Here is a 15,483-nt window from a genome sequence, read left to right on the forward strand (position 1 = left end):
AATTTGCTTCGCCCCTCCCTTTTAATGGTGTGGGAGAGAAAACAGATTTGTTATTTTTTTTTAAATAGAGAAGTATGATGGGTTATTACCGATATTAAATATTTCATGAACTTTCAGATGAAGTCTCTGCACTAGTTTTAATTAATTTGCTTTTACTTTGCTACAAGAAACCTCTGGAAATATGAATAATCTATAAAATTTGATAATGTAAAAAATGAAATATATTAATAAAACTAAAAGTGTGAAAGTGAAAATTTATTTACGTATTATAGTTTGCAAAATCTCATGAGGTTCTCCCAGTAATTCCATGAGGTAATCAGGACAGATATAATTATATTATTTCCATTTTATAGAAGAAGAAATTATTTGTCCAAGATGACTTAGCAAATTAGTAAGGAGAGTTGGCCAGGGCTAGAACCCCAGAGGGGATTTATTTCTGGATATGGTTTGGACAAGGGAACTCCAGGCCTTCTACTTCTTTCCCCAACTGCACACTGCCTCCAAATACAGGGGGACTCTGAGGGGTAGAATCCTAATGCTCTGGTATGATGGAAGCTTTCTCTTCTAGCCAGCGACCATGTTCTGTGCCACCATCAGGCAGTAAACAAATAAGTGATCTGTCCAGCAATACCCAGGCCAGCAGCCAACCATTCAAGCGGCACTGCATAATATGGAGCATGAGTCAATGACACTCAGCTTAGACAAAATTTATAGGTTGTTTACCTTCCAACTTTTATTGATTCTAGTAACTAAGGCATGTAAAATGTAACTGAGGCCTCTATTACCACAGGAATAAAAGAGTTGGCTATAAACAATCTTATTATAAGGGCTGGCTTTCAAATTCATTATATACTAAGTATGTGTGTAAAAGAAGGAAGGAAGGAAGGAAGGAAGGAAGGAAGGAAGGAAGGAAGGAAGGAAGGAAGGAAGGAAGGAAGGAAGGAAGGAAGGAAGGAAGGAAGGAAGGAAGGAGGGAGGGAGGGAGGGAGGGAGGGAGGGAGGGAGGAAGAGAGAGAAGAAAGGAAATTAGAAAAAGAAGGATATGCCGGATAAGTAGAATTGAATAATGAGACTGAAAAACTAAATTTCCCTCATTTCAGAAACATTCAGATCTAATGTTATGATTCAGGGAAAGTAAGAGGTTTTATATCTAAGGGTGGGACAGGAAAAGCAAAAATCATTCTGTGTAGTTAGTCTAAGACTGCTCCCAGGCATGGCCACCATGTTTCCAAGACCACTGTGAGAGTAGATCCAAAGTCTGGAGAACCATGCAGAAAAGTTTTATATTATTACATTTATATGACAAAGGCCTTCCCCCCCTACCCCCGTGACAGAGGTTTCATAGGTATTAGTAGTTCATTTTGCAATGGACTACTAATTTACAGAAACTGAGAGTCAGAGAGTTATTAAGTGACTTGCCCATGGTCTCAATCTTAAGTTTCAGAAGCAGGTTTTGAATCCAGATCTTCATGAATCAAAATGCTAGCATTCTATCAACCACTGGATAACTAACATCTGAAAAGTACTTTGTAAACTGTATAAAATGATGGGGTTGCTGCTGATGGTACCCTTCTGTCTCTCATGGACAGTTCATCAGTAATTCTGCTGAACTATAGAGCTGGATATAGGACACTATGGTTACAATGTAGTACCTGAGATTTGTTTTATATTTGCCTCTTGCTAAAATTCATGCCTTACATCTGTTCCTTGTGAGGAGATTGGATTGCATGACTATTTATCACGTGTGGTAAAGTAGTGATCTCTTTATGGATATGGTTTGGACAAATTGAATCCGGGTACCACCCAACTTCGAAAATATGTAATTTTGTTATTTATGACATGGGGCAAAACACTAAACTTCCCAGATCTCAGTTACCTCCTATATTAAATGAGGAGAAGGATTTTCATTGCATGTGAAAGGAAATCAAAGAAAGAACATGGGAACCTAAAATTAGAACTGGAAGTTACCTTAGAGTTCACCTAGAACAACTCCCTCATTTTAGAGTTGAAGAAAATAAGAGCCTGACAGACTTAAGTGCTAGTCGGCTAGAGAAGGAAGATTTGCATCCAGGTTCTCTGCCTTCAAACGCAGTGGCCCTTCCACTCTATCACGGAAAATTCCTCTAAACCCTTTACTAAAATAAACATGCTGTACGCATTTTCATAGTAATAACTTTTCCCAATAATCACTCTTTATATGTTGTGAGGTCAACCTGATCTTGTCTAAATGAGGGAATCAGCAAGTATTTGTTCTTTCTTTTTATTAACAGGGACTTCTCTTGCCCTTATGTTAAGTGTAACTCCAGTTTACAAAGGACTGCTTCAGAAAAATGTGTCCTCTCCTCCCCTTATTATGATATTCTGATAACACAAATAGGGAATAGATGCAATCAGACTGGAAAGTATACAAAAAGGCTTTTTTCAAAAGCAAATAGAACAAGACCAACACACACACAAATGTTTGGAAAGTTACTAAGGGCATTCAAGGTGTAACTCTAATCAAGTGAGAAAAAGCCAAACCAGGAAGTCAGAGAGCCACATGATGGTCCACGGGAAGAGGGGAAGGGGAATAGAATGAAAAGACCTTTTATTGAATATAAGTCAATTTTAAAACCCCACCAACATTATATACATGTATATGTATGTGTATATGTGTGTATGCATATATATGTATACATACATGTATGTGCATATATGTATATGTATGTGCACAAAGGTTTATGATTTTTATTAGTATGAACACTGGAACTTCACAATGAAGCCAGCTGCTATGGCTCAGAATTCAGGATTAGACAGGTTCACCTTGACTACTATCCAAGCAGATTTATTCCTAAATGCTGCCCATATATCACTGACCTGCTGCAGAGCCAGTGCAGGAAGCAGGCTAGTGTAGTACTGTGACATCCAAACATATCCTAGAGAAAACAGAAGATCAAAGGAGAACACCTAATTTTAAATCTACACTGCCCAGCTTTGCTCGATCCTTTGGGGCAAGTTATGTGGGGAACACGATTGGGCACATAGTAGGTGCTCCATGATGGCTGACTAAAAGAACTAGAAGTGTTTAGTTATCAAAAAATGCAACCCAGAAAGTAACAGACCACCTCAAAAAGGTGATTCATTGAGTAGAAGATGATTTTCTATTTCATTCTCATACTCAGAGATTGCTTACAAAATAAAGAAGGGCCCACAGGTTTATCTATTCTTGTTCAAGGAAATTCCCTGCAACCAACCAAAGCAAATATCCTTCTCTTAAAACTTTCCAAAAGATATTCTTTCCATCTGTGGTTATATGCACAAATCTCATAACATAAATCCTCTGTTTTTCCTTTCCCTATCCCCATTACACAGACCTTGGGAAATGGAGTAAAGGAGAGGCAGTGAGTGGGAGGACAGAGATCTAGCCTTGGAGTCAGGAAGACTAGGGTTGAAAAGCCCTGCTTCTGACAGCATTGGATCTGGAGTCAAGAGGATCAATGTTCAAATTCCAGCATATGACCTTATGTCTCTTAACCTCCCAGGGCCTCAGTTTCCTTATCTGTAAAATGAAGGGGTTGGGCTAGATGAGCTCTAAGGTCCATTCTCCATTCCAGCTCCTCACTTCATAAATAGAGAATAGATATAGATATATATAGATATACAGATATGGAACTAAGAAAAAATAAGTATAAGAAGCAAAAATAAGCAAGAAACCCACTTGACTTACTTGGTTCTCGCTATGTAAAATTACATTCAAAGTCCAAGAATAATTGGAACGGAGATCGAGCCACTACTTCTCTAGGCAGTTTATCTTTGGAATAGCTCTAATTGCTACTCAATTTTCCATAAGTGAAATCAAAAGCTGCATTCTGTAACTTTCATTCAATGCCCATAGTTTTGTCTTTAGGGTCAGGTAGAACAAGTAATCCCTCTTTCACATTAGGTCTCTGAACCTATTTAGGGCTTTTCTGGACCCATTTACATTTTAAGTCTGTACCTTCTAGGGGCAGACAGTTTCCTAAGTTTATTAGCAGCTTTTAACAGAAGTAGACCTTCTTTTGTTTGTCTCAAAACCACTTCTTTCAGCCTTCAAGAGAGACGAGACTGCCCTCCCACCTTGATGGGAATACCACATGATGACTAGTAAGGTGAGGTGAAGAAATGAAGATTAGAGTCATAACTCAATGGAATAAAAGAGAGTACAGGGTCAGGGATGATTCTCAAGAAAAATTCATTCCTGAAGAACATAATTATGAAATTTTTGGTAGACAATAATGAGGTTTTCTTACATTTAACTGTTTTCTCCTTTCATGTAGCACTAAAGTCAATCAAATTGATTTCACAAGTAAAAGACATCTTTTCCCCAGTGGCTCCTCACATAAAGCACACACTGATAAGCTAATAGCGGAATCACAGAGTTAGAGGAGAACTCAATGGCCATCCAGGCAGATGCATATCTGAACAAGAATCACCTTTAATACATCTGTAAAATGAGGGAGAACTGGATCAGATGAATTGTCAGATTCCTTTAGTGAGAGGAAAACCCAAGACCTCCCAATGGATAACTAATGGTTAAAAAATATTTTCCTTATAATTTTCAACTCCTCATTCTGTTGTCTGGGGTTCTGAAGAACAATTCTAATCCTTCTTCCATATGACAGTTATCAAATATCTGAAGATAATTATGTCCCCTCTCTTCTCCAGGTTAAACAACTCCAATTCCTTCCAACAGTTCTTTATATGGTATGATCTCAAGGTCTCATCCTGGCTATCCTCCTCAGGACACTCCTGCTTATCAATGTCCTTTCCAAAATGGCACCCAAAACTGAATACCATATTCCAGACATGGCCTAGCCAGGGTAGAATACAAAAGGACTATTGCCTCCTGCGTTCTAGAAACTAAGCCTTTCTTCATGCAGCTTAAAATTGTGTTATCTTTTTTGGTCCAATATATAGCAATCAATCATTCCATCAACAAGTATTTATTAAACTCCCATGTCAGGTACTATGCTATGCACTGGGATACAAGGACACAAAAGAAACAATGAAGTAAACCCTGCCCTCAAGTAGCTCACATCAATGTGATTTATCTGCAACAAACCTATGAGTTAAATACTCTTATGTAGTAAGACTTCCCTTTTTCCAGATGAACCAACTGACTTTCAAAGAGGCTGAGCGATTAGCTTGTGATTGGTCATATGTCTAAGAAACGGCAGAGCTGACAGGTTTACGCCTCCAAGCCTAATGTGTTTCCATTCCATTTTCCTGATTCTTTCTCAATCTTGCACCGCAATTTACTTTTCTGGTTATGGTAACTGTAAAACTGTGCTGAAAAACATGGCCAAGTACAATGTGTTTTCAGTTATCTCAGGCAACATTTGGCACCACGTGAAGAAGAAAAAGGTGCCACATGGCTTTAAGTAGAAATTCCATTAAGTGGGTCTTGTGCTAAGGGGATGTCCACATTTCTAATAATAACGAGAGTACACACATGAAATACATTTCCATAATGAAGATAATGTGGAAGAGCCTCACAGATATGTTATAGAGCATAGGCAGTGGACACAAAAGTGCTTTTAAAGGTTTACTGTTAACTACTAAAAAGGCCTTCATGAATAGTGTGTCAAAACCACAAAGATTTTTTTCCCAAAGTCCCACAAGCTTTCTGTTAAATTCCATGACAAATGGAGTGTTAGGGAGAAGGTCTACTTAAGTCTGCTAAATATATGCATGTGTGTATGTATATGTATGTATGCACATAAGTATATATATATATATATATATATATATATATATATATATATATATATAATTAAAATTGAAAGTCTATTATTCAAAACTTTCCTAAATTTGTTAATCAATGGAAACTAAAAATCAAATTGATTGAAGGAGCAACTAAAATTTTCTCAAATACAAAAGGAAAGTAATTTTCAAAGGTCAATATCATAGACTCTTCATGGAAGCAAAGACCTGTTCGTAAAATGGGCGTCCGTAAGTTGGCCTATGGACCAATGATTACAAAATCGCAGTTTGTAAATTTAAGGGACTGCTATTGCAGAAACAACAAAAATTAGGAACTCCGAAAAATGTGAGATCTGTATAAAGTAACAAAGAGTACAGAAAATCAAACCAAGGGAGCAACACATACAACACGTTGACTACAATAATAGATGATAATTCCACCCAAAATGCTGCTTACCTCTGGGGAATTGTAATTAAAAATCTCAGTTCTGGAGAACTAGTAAAGAAACACACCCACTTCATGGCAGTAAGGTATGAACTATGGATGTATAAGTATACACTTATCAGGTAAGGTATACACAGTCAAGTATGTTTACTGTGTTGGTTGGCTTTGTTTAAATATTCTGTTTACAAGGAAGGGTACGATAGGGGTTGGGGGAAATAACTGGTATAAAAAAAAAGAAATAAAAGCAAAAAATTATAAACTAAACAAAAAAGTTTTAAATGTTGCGGAGACAATCATATGGTAAAGTTAATGAAAGTCTGTATGATCCTGCCGCTAAGTACAGAAATGGAAAGAACCGCAGAATTTTAGTAATTATCTAGACCAACATCTCATTTTGTAGAAGGGGAAAGAAAGGGCCATGTTTACAAGGCCATATAGCTAGTGGCACACCACCTTCAGAGTAAAAATAAAGAAGAGGGTACTAGATCAGCTACATTAAAAAATAGTTTTTATGCAAAAAATAAACCTCTCATTGATCCTAAGTTTTTAAAATTAAATGAAAATATATCTAGGTTAGACAGATGGTATTAGACTTTAACTTCAAACCAGGTCTGAGACATCTGAAGGCAGATGGAACACCTTTTTAAAGCTTGAAATGAATCTCTTCTGGGACATTTCAAAATCAGGGTTATTTTTAGATGGGTCACATTCCTAGACCTCTGATTTTTACAGTCTGCCATCCTGAGAAAGAAATGGACCCTCTTGGTAAAGTTGGAGTAAATTAAATTCTCCTTAGATTAAAGAGCTGGTGAGTTCAGCAGAAAAGAGAACGTGAAAAGGATCAAGTTGGACTTCTACCCCCAGTTATTTCCCAAACGGAGTCAAAGTTCTAGAAAGAGTCAGTGAGATAGGAAAGGGACCAAAAAACTTCAAGGATTCAGTTATGTTTCCAATTTTGCCAAGTGGAATAATAAATCATCTGCCTTTCTCCCCACCTCCCATACACACCATCTAGAGAAATTATTTTCACTGCTTTTTAACTCAGGAATATTACTTAATACTTACCTTTGAGGATGGCTAAACATTAGAATGCCTATAAAAGCAATCATTATTATAATGTAGCTCATAACATCAACATAGACAACAAGGTCAGAATCACATCCCTAAAATGTAAGAACTTCCTTACAATTAGAAGCTTTGAGAGAGAGAATTCCCTGCCACTTAAAGTATTTCAGTATAGGTGGAATGAACACTCATTGTGTTCGTTGGGGGATATTGTAGATAGAATTTGATACCACAGGGGTATGGGCTAGAGTCCTGGGCCACTAGACCATCTCTACCATCCATTCTAACTTGAAATTAGGAGTCTGTTTCTTAAGATTTTACCAAAATCTGACAGAGGATCATAGGGTTTAGAGTAAGATGGGATCCTACAATACTACTGAGTCCACTCCCTTCATTTTACATATGAAGAAACTGAGGCAGAGAGATTAAGTGATTTACCCAGGATAACATAATCAATACCTGGAGGAATTTGAACCTCGGCTTTTGTGACTCGGAATTGAGTGGTCTATCCTCTTCTCACGATATTGTTGATCTAGAAATGAATATTCATTCTGTCTCCTGCTATTAATTATAAAAAGTTACCACTATATTCAGAAACAAAAAGCCTTTTGGATTTTATAACATCTAAACCAGGTTTGAATTCAAAGGGACACATTTGAGGACCTAGAGGACCATATGTGGCCTTGAAGTTCCTCATCCCTGATCTAAACTATTTTATGAAAGACAATCAATTCATTACACAAATAATCTCTAAAAGAGCCAGGACATATGTGTGAATGTATGTACATGTACTTATATAAATATACACATATGCATATATATACAAATACATATACATATGTGTATATATATATATACACACATTTACACACACCAAATGTATTTGCCAGATATAATATGCAATAAGTGTTCAGTCTGCAACCAACAATGATAATGGTTTTTTTCCCCTCCTAATTCCCTATTCCTTCCCTCTCTTCCAACAATCTCTACCCTGTTCTTTCCCCTTCACAAGAAATCCAATGAAAACAGCATGCTAAAATGTGAACGCTTCCATCTGGGCCACTCAGGATCAAACCAATCCAGGTCCACAGAGGAGCTTTTCCCCTTTGGGGGGGTAAACGTACCTTGATTGAGATAGGTCAGAGTTTCTTCATGAAGTTTCACAGCTGGTGATGTGGCTGCACAGAGCACATACTGAAATGGGGGCAGTTTGGCTTCATTCTCGGGGGACAGCTGAGGTTCCTCCTGCTTAAAGATTGGCAGTGCAAGGACATCACTGAAACATATAGTTAACACATGTGTCAGCAAGATATCTAAAAGAAGAATCATTGTTTTTGAGAAGAAAAAAAAAGCCTAGATAGCTTACAGCATTCTTGTAGAAGGAACATGAGATAGTTTACCTGGATATTAATACATCAGATTCATCTGTCTCCCCATTCCCTCCACTACCCTTCCCCCCCAAAATCTTAAACCTTTGAAGAAACTACTACAGCAGGAGAAATTTCTGTAGAAATCTACTACAAACTGTATCATAAATATTACACACAGAGGTTAAAAAGTACAATAAAAGTAGAATAATGTATGACATCTTTTTCTTTTGATTGGACATCGCATATAGAATGATAAGATATTCTGTAAGTCTAGAGGACAAAAATTGGAATTTTTTTTAAGAAGAGCTAAAAAAATTCTCTCTCTAAGATTAATAACATATCAACATTGGAGGCAGTTTTATGAGATGTCACAAGTCCTGGTCAAGCACACAAACTATTGCAATGAATAGCTATTTATGTGCTACACGAATTATCTTTTTAAAAATGAAACATATTTCATCTCTTTATAACCTTTATTGGGCTGAATAGATCATTTACCCTGAGAGGATCTCTGGCTCTACACAAGTACTGAGATTAAGAATCCATTCCAGCAATGGAGAGCAACTGGATAATAGGTAATTTCTCTTCTTCCAGGACCATACTAATTTCCCCTGAATTTACATTCAAACAAGAAATTTGGATTTGATTTCTTTCCTTAACAAAATAGATTTCTCCTTTCCTTCTATTCAAAAGAAACCCCCACTCATAGGACCTCAAAAGATAAGAATGGGGTGGGTGGGGGAGGAAGAATGACTCCTAGCAAGCTGGACAGTACAATTAGTTGGACTTAGAACTGGCTGGGTGGCCAGACTCAAAGAGTACTCATTAAAGATTCACTGTAGAGTTGAAAACGTCTCCAGTGGAATACCCCAAGAATTTCTGCTCAGCTTGTCCCGTGAAACATTTGTATCAGTGACTTTGACATAGGCAGAGATTGCTATTCAATTTTCAGATGACAAAAACCTGGGAAGGCTAACACTGGAGCAGAATCAGACTTCAAAAAAGTCTTGACAGGCTAGAATGCTGGGCCAGATCTAATAAGAAATTACATAGGGATGAATGTGAAATTTTACACAGGTTTAAAAAAAGAAACTTCAAAAATTCAAGATTGGGGAGTGGTGACAAGATTATCCGCTCATGTAAAAAATTTCAGGGCTTCAGTGCACTATTAAGTTCAGTGAGTCAACAATGTGATATTGTAGCCAAGAAAATTACAGTCAAAGAAAGTGATAGTTCTGGTATATTCAATCCTAATTAGACCACATTAGCAAAATTATGTATAGCTCTTAGCACCACATTTTAAGGAAGTAAATTGATAAATCAGAGTGCGTCCAGAGTAGGGTACCCAGGGTGGACATGGCTCCTGAGTCCATGCCACTAAAATGGTCAAGTGAAGAAAGTAGAAAGCAAGGGTGCTTAATCTGGTACAAATTTAAACAGAATGGTGTCCTGATAGTGGCAGGTATCCAAATAGGTCAACAAGTATTTATTAAGCACCTACTATGTGCCAGGCCCTGTGCTAAGTGCTGGGGATACAAAGAAAGGTAAAAGATAGCCCCTGCTCCACTTGAAAGAGAGAGCAGCCTTTTTCTGCTTTGTCCCATGAGACAAAACTAGTGCCTAAAGGAAACTTCAAAGAGGGGAATTCAGATGTACCATAAACTTGCTAACCATGGTGTTCTCCCCAGTGTCTCCATGACTGCCAGAATTAGTGGGCTTCTCTCTCTGTCTCTCTCTGTCTCTGTCTCTGTCTCTTTCTTTCTCTCTCTCTCTCTCTCTCTCTCTCTCTCTCTCTCTCTCTCTCTCTCTCTCTCTCTCTCTCTTTCTCTGTCTTTAAGCAAAGGCTGATGACAGCTTGGTGTGTATAGTATTAGAGGAGAATATTGATCAAGTTCAGGTTGAGCTGGGTAAACCTGAACGCTCTTTTGATTCTGAGATTCTAGAATTAGTCTGGGTTATGACTGAGGCATGGAAAAACCCTGATAATATGAATGGCCTGCAAGAGAGAGACTTATTAAAGTCTAATAAATTATGAAGAGTAAAGGAAACAGGTGCCAAAAAAATGCCAGTGCCCTTATCTTGATAACCGCTCTCCCCCTCCCTCCCTTCTCTTAATATGCTTTACCTAATGAATCAGATTAGCTTATCCTGGATCACTATAAAAATTGAATAAATACCTAAGTCACCGGGACAATCTGTTCTCCGTCTAACACAATAAACTTGTGTCTCTAAAATACATAAACACTGTACACACCTCGCCAACATCTGACTAGTTCCCTGAAGGAAAACAGAGTTTTGGGTACACCTCAAAAATCCTTTTTACACCTGCCCTTCTGTTTTCCACTGGTCAGTGAAGCCAATATTCAGCTCAGCTTTCATTTTACTGAAAGAGCAAGGCTGACCTCTTTCCTTCTACTAAACCTCAGATGAACAAATACAAATGAAAAGAGCTATCTAGGAACACGGAAAGTGTGTACTGGCCCTTCTAACTTTAGGGTTTTTCATGTTTGTCCACATCATATTAAGTTAATATAATCCATGTGCTTTGGTGCTAAAAATAAAAAGGGGGGGGGGGGAGGCGAGGAGAAAGAAAAGAAAACAATTGACCTGTCACTCAACACTACAGTCACTCATGGAAGGGTATTTGTTTCAAGATAGTTATCCTTATTTGCAAAGAAATAAAAATTGCCTAGAACATCAAACATTAAATGAGGAAAGAGACTAAAGGCCCTGTTAAAGGCCAATTTGAGTAACTTCAACATTAAGGTCTGTCTGTGTTCGTCCTTCATTTTTGAAGAAGACCATAACATCAGAGAAATGATGACATGACTTGCCCTTGACTTTGTTTTGAGTGAGGGAGGACTGTAGTGGCTAGACACAGGACTGTTCCCTTGAATACAGGACTGTTCCCTAAATCTGGGTGAACCATGACCTTCTCTTGCCCCAATGTCTAGGAGGAGAATCATACAATCTCCTAAAGGAGGGTGCTATCAAATAAAAGACTGTCGACCACTTGCTTGATTATCCTTGGATCAAAAAGCACTACAGATAAACTTTTAGTCTTATAGTTTGCTCTCTTTCTGAAACTCCACATTATAGCTGAACTGAAATGTGTTTCTTGACTACCTCACAAGTGGATGAATCTCTAACCTCTGAAGTAAACATGAAAACTGCTGATTGGCATGCCTCACAAAAAGAATGCACAATTATTCCTTAATGAATTACTAGAATGTAAGTACCTTGTGAGTAGGAATAATTTTAGTTTGTTTTCCTTTTCTCCCTCTTCAACCAATACCCCAGTTTCCACTGAGTTCAGTGTCTTAAGTTTCTTATGTTTTAAGATTTAAAGTTTTAAATTCAAGTTTTATGCTCCCAAATTTAATAACTAAATTTAATAAATTTAACTCAGTTGAAATTTCTGGGATGTGAAATTTAAGTACATTTCAATCACATTTACACAAATCCACATTTTTAAATGTCCTAAAATATTTCATAACCATAGAATAGGTTTTAGAGAAAATGGGAAATTAAAGTCGTGTGGAATATTAAAAATTTTAGTTCCTGGGATAAATAGGAACTTAGTTTTCTCCAGAATATTTTTTTTTTAAATGAAACACATGCTAATGAACTGACACATTCTCATCAGAGTAGGATCTATATTTAAATTGCTCTGGGCTGTCATTGGCTCAATATCTTATCTTCACAGAATATTCTTGCAGAATTAATAAAGATCCACCATCATTTACCATCTTTCTAATAATTAAGTCTATTGAATGATGAACTGACAAATTAAAAAGCTTAACCCTTTCATTGCTCTCCCCTTCATTTCTAAAGGAAAGTGGAATAAAGGATATGGAATCGGAGTGGTGACATTTGACAGGTAGCACTTTGGGTATTTGGGGAAAGTCTGAATCGGAGAGGGGTACAAAAAGCCATCTAGTTCCAATAATGGTACAATCATTGCCTGGTAACCTTTCCACAAATTCTACTTTTCCCAAGCCAATGTTAACTGCCCCTTGGGTTAAATTAGGCACATTTAATAAACTGTGACTAGGGTGGAAATAAGACAGGCTAAAGCTGGTTCAAGCAAGTTCAGAGAGTGAAATTAGAATCCATTAATACCCAGCCTCCAATAGAAAAGGAGGAAAAAAAAATCCCACAGAACAGAGGAGAAGGGGGGTGTCCTACTTTCTAAAAGTCCAGTTTTGAGGTGTTTTTTTTAGAGAATTTTGCAAAACAGACAAGACTTACTTTTCCCTTTGAAGGGCGCTAGTCAAATCCCTGCAGAAAAATAAAGATTTCCATCAAGGGAATAGGCCTGAGCTCAGGCAAATACATACAAGATTATCTGAGGGGGCTATCTGTAAGCAGAAGAGATGCTTCCTGCAGTCCCAGCCCTTAGGTCAAACCCTCTCCCCCCACCCTTGCCCCACCCCCATCTGGAATTTGCACACTAGAGATAGAAAACCCAGAACCACAAAACCAGATGCCCTTCTCAAATTAAAAAGCAGAATTTGGAGGGCCAAGAGGAGGCAGAATGCAGAGACCCTATGGAATATCCTGCACACTTCCTCATTAGGTGAACTCTTTCCAAGGAAAACGAATTCTGCCCTTTTCCATCCCCAAACCGCCACCTTACCCTCCTCCCCAAAGCTGATTAATATCAAGATAAAGAATTAGTCCAAAAAGGCAGTTCTCTTCCTTCTCACACATATTAATCAGTCATCTAATAAATACTAACTTGTATCCCCTTAATCAACTCCATTGGTAATCATATATCAGCTTAATAAATATGAAGCGCTTGCTACGCGCCAGCATTTGCAGCAGAAGCACCCACAACCCAGAGATGGGGAGGATCCTATCTGTTGAGCTATTTATTGGGTATTTCAGAGGCTCTCCACGTATAATCCAAATGTCTTCATTTTGCAGAGGAGCAAATGGAAATCCAAGGTGGTTAAGCGACCTGTCCAAGGTCACCGAACATAGTCAGCATCACAGGAGGGACTGGGGAATGCACCTCCTGCCGGCAAGTGCCGGTGGCTGTCACTAAAGCTGCCCGGCTCTCTCCCTGGCGTGCCATCTATTTGTCTCGCTCCCTGTCTCTCCCCCATCCAGGGTGTCTCGGTTCCCTTTCTTTTCCTGAGTAAGGTCCGAGCAAACTCAAGTCAGTGGCACCCAAAGGTGGGGAGAAAGGAGGGGGGAGCTCCAGCCGCGGGAGCGGAGCGAGCGCACAAATTTTAGCCCCCTCTTCCCTCCTGTCAAGAGGGGAGGGGGTAGGGGAGGGACAATGAAAGCTCTTTTTCAAAAATGTATTATGTTTTCTGATATGCTTTCCTGAGAGAGTGTCTTTTATGAACTAAATCTTCTCCAAACTGAATGAAAAAGCTTTAAGAAAGAACTGAGGCCGTCTAGTCTAGGAGGAAAGTGAGGCCCAAGTGACCTGACCAAGGACACACAGGTAGGTAGGTAGTCAGTGTCCTAGGTAGGTACGGGCTTCCCCCTAGGGCGAGCACCAGCCTCTCCTCCAAGGCGGACTTCTCGGGCCAGGGCATCTTCCTGATGATCCTGCACCCCCCACCCCCCGCCTGGGAGGCCCCCCCAGGATTAAGTGTTATCGGAACCCTCCTGCCTACACCGCAGCAGGGCCGGCGCCAAGTCCCGGGCTGCAGGGTTACTGGGAGGCATCGGAGGGGGCGGCCGCGCCTCCGGGCACCGGAGCGCTGTCCGCTCGGGCTGGGGGCTGCGCCCAGGGCACCAGCGATCGGGGCTTACCGCAGGTAGCTGCCGGAGTTGTGCTGGTTGTAGTGCTCCGGCTGAGTATGCCAAAACAGCATGGTTCCTTTCCTTCTCGAAACTCGGGAGAGCGCAGAGAATACAGGGAGGGGAGAGTGACACACTGGTGGCCAGAGCCCCCCGCGACACAGCCGCTCCCACGAGGCAGCGGGGCACCGGGGCACCGGGGCTGAAGCACGCGCTTTTATTTACCACTGCCTCCGGACGAGGGTGGGGTTAGGGCGGGCATTGAGGTCACTGCCGATGCCCTCCCCGCACCCTGCTCCTCCCCAGGAGAGGGGTGGGAAGGAAGGAGGAGAAAGGGGTGGTTCCCAGGGTCCGCAACCTGGACTGACCCCGCCTGGCACACCCTGCGGCCGGCAGAGTGAGGTGCAAGGGAAGACAGGACAGGGAGGAGGGATCTTCTGCGGCCAGGCGGATCCCGAAATCTTTTCCTAAGGAAGGGAAAGGGACCAGGTAGAGTCCCTTCTTTCCCAGGGCTTTGGCTCTCTCTCCAAAGTCAGGCCCCTCTCTGGAATGCGGCCGGTTAGGAGCAGGGTGGGGTGACAGGTGTCTGTGTTGGCATAGGCAGTGGAACAAGTTGGCGGTCTTCCCCGGGGAGTAATCAAGAATTTGAGAGAGGGGACTGTCCAAGCCCCCAAATCTTTTGCAGATTAAAATCACTAAACTTTCATTAGGGGTTTATAATGATTGAAGGCACTGCGCCTGATGCTGCAGATGCCCAAATGAAAGGTAGTATCGTCTCTACCCTCAAAAAGTTTACATCCTACCAGAGGCATACCGCCTGTGTAGAAAAAGTATAATTCAAATTAGGTTGTGGGGTTTTAGGAGCAAAGAAATATACAGACAGTATATTCAAAAAAATTTAAAGAACCATGAGCTAAGTGAAAGGGAAGAATGCATGGCAAGGCTTTCAGGAATGCTTTGGTTAATTGGGGGAAAGTTTACTATTACTACCACCAACGATAACTGTCATTTATGTAGCACTTTAAGTTTTGCAGAGGAAGAAGGAAACAAGCATCTATTAAGCACCATGATCTTCAAAGATACCCCATGTGATCCTGACAGGGAGTCAGAAGTTAAATAACT

The 15,483-nt window shown here is 39.9% G+C and overlaps 1 protein-coding gene across 2 annotated transcripts in view; it reads right to left on the reverse strand.

Moving 5' to 3' along the window:
* The window catches only part of TFCP2L1 (transcription factor CP2 like 1), a 50,229-nt gene extending 35,667 nt beyond the window's left edge, over positions 1 to 14,562 (reverse strand). Inside the window, exons 1-3 of one of the 2 annotated variants that reach the window (XM_072613390.1) lie at positions 14,374 to 14,562; positions 12,853 to 12,882; positions 8,356 to 8,507 (exon numbers count right to left, since the gene is read on the reverse strand). In XM_072613390.1, coding sequence (XP_072469491.1) covers positions 8,356 to 8,507; positions 12,853 to 12,882; positions 14,374 to 14,435 — 244 coding nt within the window. In that variant the 5' untranslated portion in view covers positions 14,436 to 14,562. The remainder of the gene's footprint in view (positions 1 to 8,355; positions 8,508 to 12,852; positions 12,883 to 14,373) is intronic. The other variant, XM_072613389.1, reaches the window with a different exon arrangement.
* Between the last annotated feature and the right edge of the window lie 921 nt (positions 14,563 to 15,483).

This window comes from Notamacropus eugenii, chromosome 5, assembly GCF_028372415.1.
Source record: "Notamacropus eugenii isolate mMacEug1 chromosome 5, mMacEug1.pri_v2, whole genome shotgun sequence".
Taxonomy (NCBI): Eukaryota; Metazoa; Chordata; class Mammalia; order Diprotodontia; family Macropodidae; genus Notamacropus; species Notamacropus eugenii.